At 34.5% G+C, this 21,873-nt stretch overlaps 1 protein-coding gene across 1 annotated transcript in view; it reads right to left on the bottom strand.

The window, feature by feature from the left end:
- The window catches only part of LOC107192630 (hemicentin-1-like), a 70,673-nt gene that overhangs the window by 6,001 nt on the left and 42,799 nt on the right, over window positions 1-21,873 (bottom strand). Inside the window, exons 6-9 of the mRNA XM_015581934.1 lie at window positions 12,618-12,741; window positions 4,114-4,122; window positions 3,867-3,995; window positions 3,630-3,749 (exon numbers count right to left, since the gene is read on the bottom strand). Coding sequence (XP_015437420.1) covers window positions 3,630-3,749; window positions 3,867-3,995; window positions 4,114-4,122; window positions 12,618-12,741 — 382 coding nt within the window. The remainder of the gene's footprint in view (window positions 1-3,629; window positions 3,750-3,866; window positions 3,996-4,113; window positions 4,123-12,617; window positions 12,742-21,873) is intronic.

Genomic DNA, 21,873 nt, shown 5'->3' with positions numbered 1-21,873 from the left:
ACTACCTACTATTTGTATTTATATTAATCACAGAGGTTAATAATAAATTTCTTGACGTTACTTTTAATACTGTGTACTTATAAATTCATATTAAATTATTTTAAAGGTCAAACACTATCGTATTACATTAAATGTTTATAAGCATTTGCAGGAGTAGAAATAATTAATAACAGAATGACAGCATGGTAGTGTTGTATTCTATTGTACATATCTCGTACTAACGCTCGAATTTCTTTCTTCTGAAAACGAAACTATAGACGAAACAATATTTCGCAGGAGTCCGATTTACTTTTTACACGAAGAAATAAGTTAGTAGCAGAGTTGAGCACGATTTTACTCCAATGAAACATAGGAAGAGCAACAGTATCTAAAATCGTCACCCTAACCTTTAATCAATTAATGAGATTAAATAATTGTTTACCAAGTCTCTACTCGTTGAAAACGAAATATGATTTCATTATAAAAATTGTATTTTCCATGCTTAATCAATGAAAACCGGTGAAGTATTTTTTTTAATCTTTTACTCGTTATTCGAAACTCTTTATCTCGATAATGAATTTGCCCCTCTCTGACGGTAGGTTTGTCTTTCGAAATGAGAACGAACTAGTAATTTTATATTCATATTTTTAGCAAAATCAGTCGTTTCTTTTCAACAGTATCAGACACAGATTTTAATTGAAATTTCCACATATAATCAATTAGAACCAGCGAAGTGCTCTCTCATCTTTTATTATTAGGTGAACCAGTAAGTAATCCAGTATTTCAAAAGCAGATAATATAATTTAAATTAGAAACATCCCTTCTTTTCTTTTAAAATAACGCGAAACATTGTAAAGCGGGATTAAATATTTTCTGAAACAGCATTAGCTTCTAATTTCCTCGAAAATAAGTATTGAATTTGACAAGATGTAGTGGATTACTTATTGGTACACCTAATAGTTATTCAAAATCCTCTATTCAGATAATAAATCCGAATAGCAGACATAGATCGTTCATAATCTATCTCGAATTCCCCAAGTATCGCTTCAAGAATTTCCTACTTATATTTCTCATCAAAACCAATGTATCTGACGTATAAAACCCAAGTATCCGGAACAAAACCGTTATAAGAGACGCCATTCACCAAAATGTTTTATCGGTACGTAAATTACAAAACATTTTCCTCGAGTACGTAGAAAAACGTATGTACACACCCTTACACCGACATCTCTCCCACGTAGCCTTCAACGAATTCCCAAATAATTTCCGTTCCGCGAAAAAATTGAAGCACATCGTTTCTAATGCATAAAGAGTCTGAAATAAAATTTAATACACGCGCGTACACGAGATCGTTGAGAATATTGAAAACGAGCCGGAGAATATGGAAAGATGTATAAAAGTGTGCGAAAATTCAGTTCTTAAACGCGGCCCGGGTCCCCTTATTACACTCTGAAACGGTCTCTTGCGTCGTCTATTTGTGTGTGCATGTGTGTACGTGTGTGCACGTGCATACACAGCGAAGAAAAAGGGACGAGGGATTTTCTGTGCGAGGTGAAAATTACATACGAATGCATTGGGACGAAGTACTCCGGGAGAAGTTGCGCTAAAGCGAAAGCATGTCTACTCGTACAGGCTACAAACTGCTCCAGGAATATATTTGCGAACGGCCGAGAGTAATTCACTCTCGCGTTTGTCTGCAACTTTTTTGCCAACTTCCGCATGGAAATATTAAACCTGTTAAAGAAAAGCTGTGTTTCTTCGCGCGGGCGCAACCTTGGAAACGGCTGTGAAATATGAGCGGTGAGAGTTTGCTTTAATTATGTCAGAGAACGCGTCCATTAACGTAATTTTGAATCGAGAAAACTTGTTTTTCGAACTCAGCAGTCTGTATTTTGTCCTACGGGATGTGCGATCTGGATTTTTATTAGATTATGTTTTTTATTAACTGCGATCGTTCTAGCATTGCGTTTTTAACTTGAAATGTCAATGTATTATGAAAATTAATAATATTGAATCTCAAACTTCTCTGTAAGTGGTCCTTCCATTGTTTTAAATAATTGAGTAGCTTCTTTGTCGGAGGAAGATTCAGATTTTAAGTAGCTACTTTATCAAGTTTTGAAGATACCGATTAATTTCGAATAGCTAGATTAACTTCTCAGTTGATCAGTTTCACAATTTAGAATATCGGTGTACAAATACTTGTTAAAATGAATATGATAGCAAGCAATGAAATTATTAGCAGTTCATTATACCTTATAAATAGACTGCGGATTTTTATGCAACATGACATTTCATAAAGTAATTTATAAAGACACGAGCAAATGTTGGAAATTCTTTCTTCTCTTAAATATCTTATTGGGTGAAGAATAAAATAGAAAATTCGTTACCTCTGATGAAAGTTTTGTCTTTTATTGTATTTGGGAGTACCCTATAGGCTATAAATGCATAAAATCCGCAGTCTACTTATAAAGACGATCCAAATTTGATTGAGTACACGTTTTAATAGGATTTAATGCACATTTGTTTTCTTTTAAGTCTCGTCGATTTGACGTTAAACGAAAGTTTCAAATGAAATACAATAGAAATAAAAAGAGAATATAAGACACCTAGTGTTATAAAAAACTTCCTACATTGGGCGTCTAAAACAGTGATAGAAATATTTATCCTGTTCGATCCCAAACTATTTGATCTAACAGATTAAAAATCTATAATATAGAATATTTATCTACTGAGTGAAAGAAATGTTATCACTAATAACGACAGAAATAGAATGGAACAGTTACCTTTATTTTAATGAAATGTTAATACAAAAAATAAATATTTTCATTTACATGGAAAATATTATAACCTTTTTCCTGGCGTTAAAGAACCTTCCCGACAACTGAACAAGAAAAAATGATCTGTGATGACGACTGATTCATGACAACACACGGTTCCTACTTCGATATTTACGTATGTAGAATCATATAAACCTTATCTAATTCATATAGTTTCTACTTACAATTAGATATATTTAAACTTGAAGGCGTTTCGTTGAAAGTATTTATACGTTCATTTTCCATTTCGATGTCATTTATTGGAAGCCTGTATGCGTCCACAGCTCTCAAAAAATTAAGAATCCCCTAACACTCTGATACTTGAAACTTGAATATTTTCAAAAAGTTGTCATGTTCGTCGATCCGATAGAAATACATATACCTACGTTTATCGTTGGTAGTTCTAGTACATACTCGTACCGTAAGTTGAGGTAACTTCGACTCAGTCAGGGTAACTTTGTCCCAAGTCGGGAAATTATCATTATCGATTTTTCAGCTCTGCAAATTGTTAAATTAAGTTAAATTTTACGTAAAAAAGCATTTCACATAAAAATACCTGTAAAAGGGCTGCAAAACCGGAAATGATCATTCTCTGACATTGGGATATAGTTACCCCTGACTGTATCGAAGTTACCCCAACTTACGGTACATGTATTTCATTGTGAAACGTAAGTGATCACACTTTACCTGATAAAATTCTTTGAAAATGACTGAGGTACATATAGGGTGTGAATAAAAAAATACCGACGTTTCATATGCAAAGACCGAAGTATTTTCATCAAACCTGATCAACTCTTCCATTCTATTCGTTCAACCATCCGACAGAGATCTCACCGTTATCCTTGACCCAATAATTAATCGACTTCGGCGAGGCTTCGACGAAACATTCCAGGACCACGTCCGTGCTCAGAGGTGCCCCGACCAGTTGATTGGGTACATGAATTACAGGCGAGACTGTGAAACAGAATAACAGATACGGATTGCAGTCGAATGCGCGCGTGGGTTTTCTCTTCGTTCACGGACGAAGTAGATCGGTAAATAATCAAGCTGCGAGCAATCACTATTACTCACAATGAACGTTGATAAAAATACGCTTGCTGACTGCTGGAGGTACGCCGTTGCTCGCTATACAGAGGTACACACCCATCTCGTTTCTCGAGACCTTCGACAGGTTCAGTTCCTCGCCTTGGTAGTCGGCCACTGTGGTCACTAAGCACAGTGATAATTATTTAATAATAAAGTGTTTTTGCGATGATAGTCACGGGAATTATTAATAATATTAACAATATACAGTAAAGACCCCATGAGAGTCCGAAACTCGGGACCGCTTCAAAACTTTCACGGTGCACCGTGTGTGTCGTTGAAACACCTCATAATTTTATTTTTTGCCCAATAAAAGCGGGGGTGGGGGTAGGGTGGCAATATATTATGCGAATGACAGGTTGTACGGCCTCCTTGTCCCAGTGGTGGGGATGAAGTAAAAACTCTCACGAGGAACTTCCTATTCAACTCTCATGGAGCCTTTACTGTAATTAGAAATACAAATCAAGAATGAACAGTACTCTGATGTATTGATTGTATCTGAGACTTGTGATAAAAGTCATCTCTCTTGACTGTCGAAGTGGTCTCGTTCGTAGTTGTTTACACAATCCCTTGTTGTTTGTTTGGTTCTAATCTGTGGATGTGTTCCTATATGATTGGTGTTCGGTGTTTGTGTGGGTGTGCAAATCAGTTAGCAATTATGGAAGGGAAAACGGTATACTAAGGTTCCAATTTAAACCTGAAATTCGTGGAAATCAGTTACAGGGAAAAATCATAATTAGCTGAAAATCCTTGATTTTCCTGCACGTGTTTTTCAGCTGTCCAATTATTCCAGGTTATGGGGACCATCGACAGGTAACGGTAAACTTATGAACCAAAATCAACGGATCAGTCCTTGGCTCGTTACGTTGATGAAATTTCTCTGTTATAAATATTTCTCTTGTTATAAGAATCACGTTCACCGTATGCAAGTTGCAAGACAGTTAATTCTCTGACAGCACGTATTTAATAGACCAAATTTCGGATTACAGTCGTAGAGTATTAAATAAGTAAGAAAGTTTTGGCAGCCAGAAAGTATGTGATATTATTATAAAAGGGAAAAAAGGGAAGGTTAATGAACAAAATTAAATATAAGAAATTTTATCCATGGTAACTAACAATGAATATTACTGTTGTAAATATATTACTGAAAGAATGGACGGCATTCTAAGAAAATGTAAATAATAAATGCACTCGTATTCTGGGTAAATATAGAATAAATAAATGAAGAACGAAATCTCGAAATAATTGAACACTTCCATCAATTACTGCTTAATTTTCTTCTTCTACAATTTGAAAATGAGTAAAGATATGTAGTTTCAAATTAACATCGTATCCCATTACAGATGACTATGTCATTACATTCCTTGCACTATTAATAAAACAATGACATTTACAATTAGCTCGCTTGATGGAATACTTTTTACCAGGGGTAGTACATCAAAACAATAGAACATTATCGATTAAATAAAATAAGAAAGGATTAGCTGTGTATAAAGTTAATGGCCCTTTCTCCATCAAACTTTTTTATTAATATCAAAACATTACTACAGCATCTACCTATTACTCGCAATAATTCCTTCTATTTCTATAACTTTTTGACACGTTTCTGAAAAAGTAAAATTTCCATTTAATAATATTACTATTCTATACACCTACTCTCTATATAATTTCAAAAATCGTGAAAAAATCGTATCAGAAAATTATAAAATCCACGAAAATAAGCAGACTTAATGAGCTTTTCAAATCACAGATAAATTTTTCAACCAGATTTTATTTTTCAACTTAATTACCAAGTGAATCATTATTCTTGAATCTACAACTCATTTTCGTCTAAAGGCAAGGTTTAGAGATCTAAAAAACATTACATTCTGTTACTTTTTAATTACTTTCCTGGCTTAAGACCATTGTACTTGAAAGTATACAGACGGAGGGCTGACAAGAAAAACTGGCGTAGATAAAGCCAACGTTTTAATACAATTTTTCTAGCACCTGCTCGTACTCCAACCCGAAATACTACATGCAACACACCGAAACTATCGTCATACTTTCCTTGTATTGTATCTTTCTGTAAACTCTGAAAACCATTGATTTTCCTGCAGTCTCAAATCGCAACAGCTGCTCTTAGAACTCGTAATTTTGATTTAATTACGTTGGAGCGCGAAATAACGCGGTAGCCTACTTTCTGCAATCTAATGGAAGAGCATCCGATTTCGTTAACAATCCTAAAATGATTTTCCTGCGAATTCCTACTCGTAATTTACGATTATGTAAAATTTTACTGGAATATCTTCTTATCTGTTTATGAAAATTCATTCCAAAATTTATTTGTTTCTGCTTTTTGTGATGCTTAACCCATAAACTGAGATTTTTGTCCAAGTAGAATTCACATACTTAACAATGTTTTAACTGATGTCTAATAACAAAAAAGGAATTAATATTCCTTTAGAAAGAAATGAAAAGAGAAATTGCTGCATTATATTACTCGAACCATTTTAGTGGTCCACAATTGAAATTTATTACTGAAATTGAAACAGTTATAATAATTTCATAACTGGATTCTTCGCTGTTAATCATTGGCCCCAAATGCCCACTAAATATCCTCCGGTAGACGAAGTGTTAAAAAGTAATTTAGAAAAACGAAAATGTAACATTAGGTTGGTGGGAAATAAATGGGTATCTGAACATGGTGAGGTTACTGTTTCCCTTGCTGGAATTGAAAAATGTATAGAATTGCTTCTGGAATAAATAGTATTCGTCAGCATTCTGATCTATGAGATACAGCACTCCATACATAATTGTGGTAGGTCTTTTATCTTTCACTACCTTTATTTATTCCTTTTAGATTTATTTTTACTTTGTTTCGTACATACCTACTTTTACTAACTAAATAACTACCTCTTTAAATATATTTTCACTATATTACTTATTTTAGCTAAATATTTAGTAAACAGAAAGGTAAGAAGGTTTGAGGTAAACTTTATTAATATTTTGACTTTATTATGGTGCAACCACAATTATTTCGATGTTAAGGATATGGATACAGTCCTAAAGAACATTCGTTAAATTCGACATTGCCTTGCAAAAGAAAGAGTTTTTACTAATTAAATCCAATTATATCTACGGAAAATGCTTCTCTTCGTTTAACGAAATAGGCAGTCTCCTCGAACGACTGGCGTACAAATTCCATAGAAAATTGCTGGTTGAAAATGAACTTTTGCTGCACTATTTGCTAACCGTTCCAACGGAAATCGCTAATTAATGAGTTTGTAAATCATAAATCATCGAGTTACGCTTGAATTCTCGTCGGGGTTGCGTTACGTCGCAGATTCGAAAGCAACACTGGTAATTACAGGAGTACTGGTGAAATACATTTTGTGTTTGAAGACTGAGTGATAGATTGAAAGATGAGTCATCTGAAAATTGAAGGTAAAATTGTTTTACCCATTTATTATAGTCAGGTAAAAGTTATCCATTTGTATTACTTTAATTCATCGAGTGATTAGAAGATATGTTTTGAAAATCATTACCGATATAATATGTAAATTACTTTGATTTGACTAATTGATGCTATGATAATTATATTATAATATTTCAAATTTGTGAACAAATCGTATTAGTTTCATCGTTTTTACAATAATAATGCCGCAGAGTATTTGTTAAAATTGTTAAGAGAAAATATCCTTTAAATATTCGAATTATGTGTGCAAAATTAAATGAAAAGCTAACTGTACTATATTCTAATTCAAATTTCCCACAAAACCTATAATCATAGACATACTATAAATAGTCAGAAAAAGATCGAAGAACGCTTTCAAAATTTTATTACTGCTCCCCTGTATCCTATAGTCTCCTCCAATTCCTCTTTAGTCAGTTACTTTGTATTTTCTCGTTTCGCAAATAAAATAGCATTGAACCTTTATTCTGAAAAAATACGATCTCATTGTTGACCAATCCTCTATGACAGCACTCCTCATGAATTGAGATAATCAAATTACACAGCAGATTTTAAAACATTAGATTGTACCATATGAAATTGCCGTTCATATAGGTCGAAAAGGGAACGCTTATTATTGCAAAAATTTTTATATTCACTTGATATACACATACACCGTGAGAATTAATAGCATTCTTTAAACGAGATGCTATCTGATACCTTCCGTTTTTGAAAAAATTCGCGTTTTTAGATTGTATGATTTCTTAAACTTTTCTCGAAACTGTTTACGATTTTTTTCTAATTGGCGGAAAAAATACAGAGAAAAGTATTCTACCAATCGATTTCTTCCCGGATTTTTTGTTAAATAATTATCAACCATTCTAAATGAACTAAAAACATTAATAAAAAAGGTAGTTTAAACAGCTTTGGTTGCATGAATAAGTCGAAATTTTGTTATCAAAATCATTACCTTTTATTAAAAGTCCCACAACTTTTATAATGTTATACTTTTCTCTTGTTTTTCTTAGTTAACCATAACATACTTTAAATTCATATTGGATACGTATTTATTAAATTTTCATTATAGCCTCAGATCAAAAAGTTATAAAACACAACCTTTAATATTTTCTTCGCGATTCGGACCAATTGCAACTTTTGCAAATCTTTTTTTTTCACATCGTTTAGTAGATTAATGTCTCTAACATCACAAAAAAACTCAAGTCATTTGGACCGATTTTAAAAGAGTCGTTCCGTTTTAAAGGGTGTACGAATACTTTTTACACCCACTGTATATACGAAATTTCGTCCAGCGCCTTGTACCGATTTAATTTCAATCCTCGTAGACAGGACCCACCCCACCCCCTCCTCCTCAACTTTTCCCATCGTGATACCCAATAATTATCGCCATTGTAGGCCAACAATAAGCTATCCCTTACGCCGGCAACTACAGCGGCTCCACTTAGCACGTGTTGCAAGGGTTGGACTCGCGCATGCATCGTCGCCCAGCCTCCGGTCCGACAGTGGACCGAAATTTGCCCGCTATTAGTAACACCATGCTGAAGCGAATACTAAATACGTCGTTTAGTTCCGAAACACCGACGGAGGAAAGGGTTTCTCCACCCTAACTCCCTGCCTCCCATCCGTTCGTTCGTTCGTTCGTTTCTGCCCATCAAATATTCCGCGATTTTACAGCCACCGTCCGCCGATCGTTTTCACCGACGCGACGCCGCGTCTAACAATCTCGTTTTATACGCACATACTCGTACGGTGCCCAACAGTGACAGAGCGTACGCGGTTATTGCGGGGCATTCGAACCGAGCAACGGTGCCGCATGAATGGCTCCTGATATTGCTAAAGAATGGGGCGCGCCGGGGCGAGTATCTGTTTCCTTTTTTTTTCCCCTCTAGCAGCGGAAACGGGTGATTTTCGGAGCAGAAGACCGAGAGATCACGTTAGCCTCAGCAGACTCTTTTTTCGACGATTGAACGGTTTGAGACTGGGGAGACACCGACGTTTATAATTTGTGGAATTTTCTTTGCTGCGGAACCTCTACTGTAGTACAAGGCTGAAAGAATTCACGTCGATACTGGGTGGGTCGAAGTATTAGACGACAGATGTTCGGAATATACACTACCGGCCAAAAGTTTCGGGTACATCTATTGCATTTGAATTCCACACCCAGATACAAATTTTAGGGTTTAATATTTCGCTAGATGCGTTTATTAATTTCAGCCAGTAGGCCAAGAAATGAGCTTGGTTTACAGTATTCTGTAACTCACTCATTCACTAATTTATCTTTATTGCACTTCCCTTCTTTTTTACTTCTCCTTATGGTTTTCCTGTCTGCAAACTTTGTCCCCCGCTTCCCCACATACTTTGTTTCTTTCCTCAGTCTTTCTATTTCCTTTATAAATTCTACGTCCTCTTCGGAACTTAGACCATATAGTATTTTTGTCAACGTTATCTCCTTTTATTTTTTCCTATCTATTTCTCTCTTTCGTTCTCTTCTAGCCAGTATTTCCTTTGTCCATCCAGATTCCCGCATCTAACTTTCGTTCCCATTTTTTGGCTGTCTTTCTGTCCTGCAGTTTCTAAGTACCCAGGCAACTTGTTCTCCCTTATCCATTTGTATCTTTCATTTTTAACCTCTTAGCTGTGGTGCGGCTTTTTAAAAGTGTGTAGAACAGGAAAGCTGGCCAAAACCCCAAATTTTATCTTTGTTCAAAATGAATGAAACTTTGTCCCTATGTTCCTAAGAATAAATAAAAGTAATCTACTATCTTGGTTTTTCGAAAACAGCAGTATTTAGTAACAAATTGAGTGTTACCCCCTCGGTATGTATATGTACAGGATGTACTTAAACGCTATCCCAAACTTTAAGTTTTAGTAACTTTCGAATGAAAGAGGCTATGTATATTCGAAAGATTTGTTATATTCATTTCATAAAACCGGATTTTATGATGAAAGATTTAAAAAATCACCACCGTTATTGGTAGTCTCATGACCAGTTCTTGCCTCAAATGAGTCTAAAACATAAATTAAGACTTCTTCCAGTTTAATTCATGAAATTTTTATCCAAATGGCTGATTTTAGTTACCCCAAAGTGTTCATCTTAGGGTGAAAGATGCGATCTTTCAAAGAATCAAACAACCAAAAATCAGACGGGCTAAGATCTCTGATGTAGAATGGCCAATCGCTGCCTGATCCACAAAATTTTCCATAATTAAATTGAGCTGACGAGTAATCCAGGACTGAGCAGTAAACAAATAAGAATATCGCGTCCCTTTAACTGCGCAGAGTCCAAAACAATCGCAATTTAAAGCTTGGAAACGTATTTAGTACACCCTATCGGTGACTAAAGATAAGAAAAATTTGTATTAGGAAAGATGGAATTCTATTAATATGGTTAGTTTTTGAAAAAGTGCTTTGATTAATGTGACGTCGATCGCGGGTAAAACCTTTATTTTTCGCAAGGTTGTTGGTTTGCGCATTTGTTTCGGTGTTGTGCAGTAACGGATGGTAGGAATTCCAGAAAATTTCACATACTTCACTGGACAAATGAATTCGGACTCGGATATTTTTCTGCTTTGTTTGTTGTTATGATGACGTTATAAAAGTTCTGCCGAGTGAAGTGCTTACTGTTAGTCCGACGCTACATGTCATAAAAGTTACACGAGATACCTACATATTACAAAATATAAAATATATTTTATCTATTTAGTTAGCTAGACAAAAATATTCGGACGCTTCATTTACCAGCATAAATTGCAATCTGAAACACGAGTTTTATGGGAACGTCATACTATATCATTATTTTATCCATTGTAGGATGGTACTAGGCAAAAAGCCAAAAATTTTGAAAGAAAAAATCATAAACGGCTTAAATTGTCAGTATCCATAATTTCTCGATGTATGGGTATCCCGAAATAAACGGAATATTCAATAAAGGAACAAATTGTTCAACGAGCTAACTTAGAAAATATATCGAAGTGTAATCCACTAAGGAAAACAACAATTATACGAGACAAGCTATGATTACTTAATGTAACATTAATGGTATCCCTAATTCAAAATAATACAGTAACAAATATTTTCCGAAAAGTATGAAAAAAAATGGTTTTTCGTGTTTCTGTAAGGATAAAACCCTAATATCAAGGCTTTTATACTGGATAACTTTTAATTAATAATTACTAATAAAAATACACAAAAAAAATTAAACTTTACTTATATAATTATAAAAAATAGAGTTTAAATTGAAAAAAAACGACAATTTATGCAGGTACCAGGATAGGAAATTGGGCTTTAATGTTTACAGTGTTGTATGAACTGTATGTTGTAAGAATGCCAAAGACAAAGAATGTTCAGAGTAAAAATAATTACAGTACTGAAAATGTTTATTGCATCAATTAAATATTAAACACGTTATCACTTATGTCTCTCTTATTATTAGTACTAGACAAATTAATTAAAACAACTATTTATTGTAAAAACGTTTAACTCATTATCTTCACCAAAATAAGTTGGATACGAATTATTTTATGAATCATATTATTATAAAAATTGTGGATAATACGTAAATTTGTGAGTGATGCAATAAATATTTCCAGGACTGTGTATAGAACATGAAACGTTTGTATAAAATTATCGAACAACTGGAAGTGAAAGCAATATATTTATTAAATAAATGTATGATGTAATTTCTCCCAAAATTGTTCATAACCATGCGTAGAAGAAGAATACAGCCCATCTCAAATGCTACAACATATTTTCTTTTCATACAGGCACAATTGCACAATTCCTCGAACATTATTTTATCACTTGTGTAAAAAATGATTCAACAGAAATTTACCCTGAAACTCTCGAAACATTCGTCGAAACAACACGAAATATACGATAAATAAACAATTAAACTAGATACAGACTGAATTAATCATTTTCTCGCTAAGAAGGCTCCGGATGCCCGGCAAAATTCTCAGTAAAGGATCGTATAAATTGAAACGGGCAGGTAAGAGCAAAATTTTTCACGAAGCTACTCGGAACGTGACCCATAAAAACACGGGGTACTATCGATTCTTCGCACGTTTACGAAGTGTTACTTAACAATTTCTGGAAAGTTACGTTCCCCCGCAGGCAGTTTCGAGCGAGTCTACCGGTGGCCGGGACGGAAACAGGGTTGAGGGGTTGAAATAAGGAAATTAAAATACCGAGTGAATCCAAACCAGACTTCAGGGCCCGGGGAAAACATAATTGTATATTCCGCGTTATATCGGCCGAATAGTGGGAGCGTCATCTATATTAAATCTTACCATGAGACTTCTGGCTCAAAGCGCTTCCTGCAGATGGTTTCCGAATTACAATCTTCTTCCCGTCTTCACGGCGCCACGACACGCGGGGCGGTGGCACGCCTCTTGCACGGCACGTTAACTTCACCTGTACGTGTTATGAAACCAGAATTGTAAAGAGAATCGACTTCGTTATTACCGGCGCCACTGGTAACGCCAGCTACGCGTATAAATATCTTTGGAAAAATTGGAACGGCCTCCGAAAGCCGCGGCCGTGGAACGTATTCGCTCGGAAACCGTTTCACTTGCTCGAGATTATACGCGGGGCGTCGTTTTCCCCTTGAAAACTGCCCCAATATTATCAGCTATAAAGGAATGATTCAGGGCACGGAGAAGAATCTTAGTGACTCGAAACTGGTCGAATTGTTTTATCAGGCTGTGCGCAATTTCGTTTGAATGTTAGGTCGTTCGGAAAATTTTTTCGGATTTCATCATTCATTTACAAACTAATAACTGGACTGTGGACGTTTATGCAAATTTAGATTTTTATGGATCTGTTATATTTTTCGAAATTGAACACGAACAGAAGTTTATTTTATTTATTAATGGTTCAATTAGTGTTCAATAAATAATAAAGTTCAATGGTTCGATAAATCATTTTTTTAAGCGTTCTTATAATCTCCATTTTATTACGTACACTCCCGTTTATAATTGTTAGAACACTTATCGAATATGAAGTAAATGTAAAAAGGCACAACGAAATTGTTGAATGTATGAAATAAATATTGCTTAGTGGATATCAAAACTCGGTTTACAATACTTATGCTAATACAAACTAATGAAAGTGGCTCAAAATGTACAATTTTGATGACACGTAACATTTTCTTCATAAAAACACTATGTTTTAACATTGGAACAATCAAAATCGTCGAAAAGACTAGTTCGTAAGCTCATACAAATTATTAAAAGACTGTGACACTGTATTTTCTGAGATTCTTCGTAACTTTCATTACAATATATAAGTAAAGAAGTTGGTTAATTTATTAATTTGCATATTTTCAACACGTTGTCCCTTTTACCAACGTGACATAAATAAAAACACTTTCATTTACAATAGTTTCAGTGTTAGTACCTACTCATACACGACAATGTATAATTAAGTATACCTGAATATACTATAAGTGCCTCAACGTCCACACTCTGCTGACTACTTATTTATAACTCTACATTAATATTATCAGAATTTTAGAATCCTAGTGAATACATTTGATCTTTTATTAAGACATTTCATTTATATAAGACATGATTTATACAAATTGGTAAAAAAGCTAATGACTTTTAAACCATGAATGATGTAACAGCCCCTTTAAAAAATTATATCACTATTACCGATCTATACAAAATTTTCGAATTTCCATTCATTTAATTTCGAATATACCTTAGTACATTGTTATTGGGACAAACAGAATTACGTTTTTATCCAATTTACTATAAGACTACAAAATTTGTATTTTTACGGATCCCGCATTCCACTACCGAATTGATAAAAACGTAATTTTACGTGTACCGACAGAAATATGTTAATTAGAAAAGAAATAACATTCCTCGAAAGTGTGTCTAAAACATGACGGACGCAATTTACTCATGTCACTTATGAAATGTCGCGCTATCGTTTAGTCCGAGTTCAGAGTTTTCGCAACGAGCTTTTACGAAATTAAAATTTATGAAGCTATTCTATGAGACTTTGTGGCACGATTGTTAATTACTGTTGGACTTTCTTCCAACTTCTCTGCTAACTTGGGATATATTTGAAGTAACTCCGTATACTTTGGACTTTAAACTTATTTTCAGTAACTATTAAAAACTCACATTTTCTGTTGGAATATTATTTGCAATCGCGATCTTACCTGAATCGTTACATTTTGTATTTTAATATTTACACTGCTTTCTCACTGTAATATTTTCCAACGTTGGCTTCAATAAAATCGCGAATTTCTCGTTAAAAGTGATACACGAGAGGAAAAAACATTAGCTCTTTGAATTTATAATGTGCATCGCGTTATCATACAAAATTTTAGTGGCAAATTAAAATTTCGTGGCTGTTTCATGAGATTGGGGTAAAATTACAGACAGCTTTTAATCATATTTCTTTAATCTTAATCATTAAAAAGAACTGTGAGAATATTTCAGAAATCAAATTGTTCTACTATATGGTTTTTAAAAAAATATGGAATGTAAAGAGCATCAAAATTGCTTAGAAATTACATTGTAACACAAACAGCAAATGGAATTATGAATTCAAATATCGAATGAAGAAATTATATTTGTATTATTCAATATTAAATTGAAGGACACATATCTAATTTATGATGTAAATAATTTGTAATCTAATGCTATGCATATAATTGTTAAGAACATTAGGAAAGAGAGAAGGATCTTTAGTATAAATTCAAATCGAAACTTTACTAAAATGATAACATTTTTCGTCAATCTGAAAAGCTAATGCATATAAAATTGACTTCTGTATATTCAGTAGTCCATATATTTGCAGTTCAATTGGCTTCATTGGACGTTTATTTAAGTCTCAGTTACCGGTTCCATCCATCACACGGTTAATTTATTTAACTCATGCACATAAATTTCGCGTTATTCATACAAGACTACCGTTACATTAATTTCCTAATGTTATACGGAAGAACACTACACACCTCGAAGTACTTTCTAGAGAAATTAATTTAGCGACACTAAACCTGTGTAATGAATCATACAGGTGTGAGGGGTTCAGGTAAATTTTTTCAATTAAAAATCCTCAGGATTCAGATCTACAAACAAGATGTATTTAAGAGACATATTTCTTCCTTATGGTGTGCATTCAAACTGTTGTCTGCGATTTTTATTTAAGAATTCCCTGAACAGAGGATCTAAAATTACCTTGAACGCTTATACATATAGGGTATAACTTAAATATTCCAGTATTTCCAGTAAGGGTAAAATACGTATATCAAACAAAATAAAATATGAAATAATCTTGTTTTTGAAATACAATTCTTTATATCAGCGATGTATCAGAAACATCGTAAAATGTGACACAGTACTTCAAAAACAAAAAGTCTCCAGTGTCCATAAATAAAAATCCTTTTTGAAGCAGAAATAAAAATTCGAGCTTTCATATTCCAAGAGATAATTCTCCAAAAGAACTTAAAAAGTAAATGCCGTGGAGAGTAAGTTCGTATTTCAGTAAGATAACGATCCCAAGAGAGTGAAAGAGAAGCAGTCAACGAACATAAAAGCGAAGATTACAAGGGTCAGCTTCTGCTTCGAGAACCATAAACAAGGTTGTTCTCCAACAATTATAACACAGTTCGCGAATAATTTTTTTTTCACGCATTTCTCGACCACCAGTGGGCCAGAATGAAAATCTAGCTGAATTTAATTCGTGGAACACGATAAACGTCTAATGAGGACATACTCAAGACAAAAGTTGTATAATAGCTCTAGTAATACTCGTTTTAATAAAAAATAATAACAATTTAAACAAAATTTCCTATTTAAAGAAAGTCTAATTAATCCTCTTCAAAAAATTTTAATTTACGAGAAAACTTCAAGAAGGTATATACAGTGAGAGTCAAAACTAAGTATACACCTTACAAAGGTGAGTGTAATACTTCTGTAGCATCCTACTATTGTAAAATCATGGCAGTAATACAGTTGGATATGAATTTCTCGACATTTTCGAGATAAATAGGCAGCGAAACGATTCCAGAAAAAGAAATTCGGACCTATAGCCACAAAATTTGGTAAATATCGTGAAACTTGGTGAATGTGCTATCATAGTTTGGGACAGCATGATAACCTCTGATGTAAGACATTTGGTTTTTATTCATTGTGAACTGCCCACAAATTTGGATGTTTAAATATTTTCCAAACCAAATTCAGCTGCAAGTCCATTCAAAGGGTCTTTCAGTGAGATCGTGACCCAAAATATACAGCAAAGGTGGTTAAAAATTGTTTGCTGGAAAACACATTCAATCAGTTCTCCCACACAGGCACCAGATCTCAATGTAATAGAGTATCTGTGAGAAATATTCGATTCTAAATTAAGAAAAATAAATATGCAAGAATCCAATACTTTCAAAGTGTATACTCATTTTTGACTTTCACTGTTGATACTAGGTTTTTGCTGCAACAACAAATTTTTTAATATCCTCTTTTGGTATATCAACAAATAACATTGTTTTCTTGAAGGGGCGAAAGGAAAAATGTGATTTTTATAAATAATATTAATGTATGAGTTAACGAAGCAGAAAAACAGATAATTACCGTGACTACACAAGGATACTATTTTGTATACCCCTCCAAAGTTTGATACTCTGTAGTGTAAAATGAAATTGTTTTTTTTTCTATTATTAATAACCCGCAAAACAAATTTCACCAATGTAGACGTGTACTCGCAAAAGTGTCAAATTTTATAAATCATATAATTTTTTTAATTGTTGCTTGCGCATTGGTATCGAACTTTTTTAACATTTTCAGTGGTGTTATAAAAACCAAGAGGAATCAGCTGGACCTTAAACTACATACAATGTATTGGCTTCTTGGTAGAAAATCTCAACTGTCACTGCATAACAAATTAGATATCTTAAAGCCCGTGTGGACCTATGGAATTCAGTCATAACTGTCAGTAATTCCAATCTGGAAATTATACAAAGATTTCAGTCCAAAGCACTCGGATTAATGATTGATGTTCCTTGGTACATCACAAATGTGGCCATTCATAGAGACCTAAAAATACCGATGATTAAGGAGGTAATCCAGCGATACAGCACTAATTATGAAAAAGATGCAGGATTCACCTAAACGAGTTAGCGTCGAACTTATTAGGCAAGAATTTAATGAGTAGAAGACTCAAAAGATTTAAGCCACCTGACCTACAAAAACGGTTTGATTTAATTACAAGAATAACAAAAACAGAGAACAAGCATCAATGGATGTTTATTTCAAATATGTTCTCCATTCTGTTAACATACAAATTATTGTTATTTAGTCATAGATTGTAATTTGACGGTGCAGAAGAAAGAAACAAAGGTGTCATCAACTTCTCACATTGTCCATTGTAAAAATATGGTAAAAGAAAATATTTTTGAGCATGTCATATTTGAATTATATTTAGCTAGGCTGCCATTTTGGACCAAGTGCACAGGTGGACTCGTGTTTTCTTGGAACTTTTCACTGGGTCTCGACCGCGTCAATGGTGTTTTTCAATTCCGAGAATCATTGGTCGCTGACATTGAATCGGGGGACGTAACAAGAGTGAGCCAGCAGCGTCTCGAGAACAGTCGGGCTCGGTCTTCCGACGAATGAACTTTCTAGTGGCCGCGGTTTCCGGGTTACGAGTGTTAAAGTGTGTGCAGTGGGAAAACATGATAGTAGGAGGGAAGGAGTCGAGGAGCTGCCGCCGACCGACCACTCGAGGACTACGACTGTCCCTTAGCGCCCAGGTAAGTGACGAACGCGCCCTTCACGTATGAATACAGCCGTTCTCTGAACATTTTTCAATCGACCGTTTCGGAAATATAGCACAATAAAGAGACATTTGGATGGTATTTAAAGTTTATTTAATTTAAACATTAACTAAACGTAGATTTAATTTAGAAGTACTTGGATGTTATTTAAAATTTACTTAATTTGTCTATGTAGACAAATATTTCTGTATAATTGTTCCACTTGGGTGATGTTGATTGTAAATTAAAATGTTAAATTTTGTGAAATTTAAATTATAACTACAGGGATCTCGCGATTAACGACTGTCCTGAATTATCTGTGCCACAATAAGTTCTTCAATAGGTAGTGACGAAAATATAATAATTTAACCAAACAGATTACTGAGAAATATTCTAATATTAATCCAGGTGGAAGCAAACACACACGAGTCCACGACAACAGTACACTGTGCAAACGAAAGACGGAAAGTTTCGAATAATCGAGGTACTCTTGCAATTTAATTCTCTGGTTCGACTAAACAAGATAAAGTTTCCTTTATTGGCTTAAAGAATATCGGGTTCCATTGATCAAGTTTCAGCCAGTTTACCATTAAACAATAGTAAGTCCTCGATTTAGCGTCGGATGCTATTCTACAAGAAAATAAAAGCAGAAAATCACTAAAAACCAATCGATTGAAAGCAATCGATTGAAACGATATTACAGCTTACCTACCTCAAGTACCGATCAATTTCGAATTTCGTTCACTTCTTCAGTTTGTCCTTTGAGTATTCAGATATTTTAGAATCGAGGCCGTTTCTGACGGGGGTGCAGAAGGTGCCCCTGCACCTGGGCAGCTAAACCCAGGAGCGACCGCAGACCGTTTATTTTTACTGATAAGAATAATAATCAAAACTTTTTTGATGATTAATAACCTTTTAGACAAACATACTTCAATCAAATTAATTTTATATGTAATCTTTGTAATATTACTCGTAAACGAGAAGAAACTGTCTTTATATATGTATACATGTCTTTATGTATACAGCCCAAAATAGCATGCGATATTTAGCCATATTTATTGGATTGTAGGAAAGTCGAGTGGGAAAACTAAGATCTTTGTTAGAAGAAGTTTATTAACTGCGTCTAAAACAGAGTTGCCCCCGCTTCCGTCTTCTCGCTTATATGTATTACTAGGATTCTTCATACAAATACAGTGTGTCAGCTAACTGGATTACGTCGAATAATAACTGAACGGTATACTTTATAAAAATGTTGAGGTGTGCAACATAAATGGCATCAAAGGGCACATCTTATAAAGTACGTGTTTTTTATGGGTGGAGGCATTTCAGAGATTGTTACAAAATAATTTTTAACACGTACTTACTATCTAGAAGCTATACGTGTCCGAACTGAATCCCCTCAACTTGAATATAACGACTTCAATATATTGATTATTTTGTAAATATCTCGTTAACTATTAGGTTTAGGCACTTGCCCCCCACCCCAGTGGACGGAATAAAATTGGATTTTCTGTTGCCCAATACTATATATTATTTATAAAGCGAATACAATTTAGAAAAATGCAAAGGTGCGGAATAGAACTGTGTAGTTAGATTATTATCAGTTAAAATAAATTGGTCACAAGTTACATTAATCGTACCTGATGTCTTTAAATGTTTGTAGCATGTACACAATAGCAAGTAATCTTGAAATGTTTTGTTTACATTTGTCATTGCTTATTTATTGCATATTTTTACCATTAGATGTCGTGTATATTTATTAAATATCCGATTTAGGAGACCTCTCCTCTACTAGACACATTAGGAGCTCTTCAACAAAGTAAATTTAACATATCACAACGCGTTTAATATTTCCAATAGTAATTAGTCGAAAGATTTTATCATTACGAAAGGAATACTTCGAGCAAGCAGATTTTCTCTGCAAGCTCACCTCGAAGCGATCGTTCTCCCGATTCCTCCATCCCGTCAGATCCTCGCGAACGACCTTATCAATTTCGAATTAAGGACACAGGTAGGCCGCAGACCGATATCCTAAATGTGGGGTGATACAGAAAACGAGTTTAAAAGTTCTAGCCTGGTTCCATTGAAATTCAGATAAAGTCGGAAACGTGTCTCGCCCCAGCGAAAAGAAAATCCTCTACCGACCGACGAGATTTTTATAAACTCTCTCGCAGGGTAGCGAAACTATGGATACCGGTGTTCCCATTCCGTGCCGTTAATAACAATATTTATTACCCTGATGAACAAATATTATCCGTTTATTTCGATGAATGGTGATCGAGACTGTCGACGGACCAATTCGCGCGCACCGATTGGAATTTTCATTTTTCATAAGGACTGACTCTCAGCTCGCGCGGGAGTGTTATTGCGACGGAAATGCGGCGTCAATATTCGTTTTTCGGGGTGTATTGAATTTTCGAGTAGGATTAAAAACTTTTTTAAGGTATATTCTCGCGTAAATCTCTGACTCTATGTCGATTTGTGTGTATTTTCGCTGGTTTTTTATTTAACGGGTTGTTCTACTTTGTTGGCCGAAAAATTAAACAATCTTTAGGGATTTTTTCCTCAGTAAATATATTTATATATGTATATTAATTTTAAAAACCTTTGCAAATGTTCGTTAGGGAGTATTTGAGATAATTTTACTAATTTGCATAAAAATCGAAAGGTGAACCTTTTCGTTGTTACACCCATATACAAAACAATACATCTTGTTTATGGTTTCTTTTGGTGGAAACCGAATTCTCCATATATCTTTAATTTTTTTTTATTAAATATTTAGCGTATATAGCGTATTAACACACAGAATTGTACTTCGAATAACTGAAAACAGTACTGACTCCGTATGTTACATAGGATAGTTTACCCGATTTGACTGCTTCTTTCTTTTATCACCGATTGCGTGACGTAAATAAGTAAATTCCAATACGCTCTTTAAGTCTGTCAGTGACCTTTTGAATCACCCTGTATAATAAATTTATTCTATGTATTAAGACCAAAAGTCGTGACACCACTAGGATTAATTTACCTTTGAAGGTTCATATTTGTAAAACCCAATGGAATACTATTCTACAAAACTTGAATCATAAAAAATCAAATAAGGTTCATTATGATTCCATGATACCACAACTGATTCTATATGTAGGCACATAAGTTAACGCGAGTTTTTTTTTTCTGTCCGTGTCGTATAAATATCCAGCCCTAATACGTACCGTATATTATGGTGAGTTACGTCGTCATTTCTCCGTGACTTTTTAATTGTACTCGCGCAAAATTTAGTGGGCGAAGTAGTTTTAATTACTGAAATTCACGGGACCTAAATCTCGCGACGGTATGAGCCGCCCCGGGTTTCACGTCACGACGAGACGACATTCTTGGGTCCCGATTGAAGGACACCGCAGATACGTCGAAGAAAGACATCCACGTGTACGAATTATTCAGGGCACTTTGGTCACGTCCGTTTCTAGGAAAACGTAATATTCCCTGCGACGGTCGCGGCATCAGCTTCGATAAAGGAATCCGAAAACTGGGAAATATTTTCACATTACGCCCAGACATATGATACGAAAGCACGCGATGCCGTGATATGCACACGCGCAACAGGTTATTGAGACACTTCAGCAATATTCACAGAGCTTTCCTTTTCGTGAAGCGTGATTGAAATCCATGTTCGCGACTGAAATATGGTATAGTTTGAGAACCAAGTAAATTTTCTGGACGTAATTATAGTATTTTAATGGAAAATGACACCTTTCGTGGATATTAATTGTATTTTTAAC

This window comes from Dufourea novaeangliae, unplaced genomic scaffold (assembly GCF_001272555.1).
Source record: "Dufourea novaeangliae isolate 0120121106 unplaced genomic scaffold, ASM127255v1 scaffold372, whole genome shotgun sequence".
Taxonomy (NCBI): Eukaryota; Metazoa; Arthropoda; class Insecta; order Hymenoptera; family Halictidae; genus Dufourea; species Dufourea novaeangliae.
This window is presented reverse-complemented; position numbering and strand designations above follow the sequence as displayed.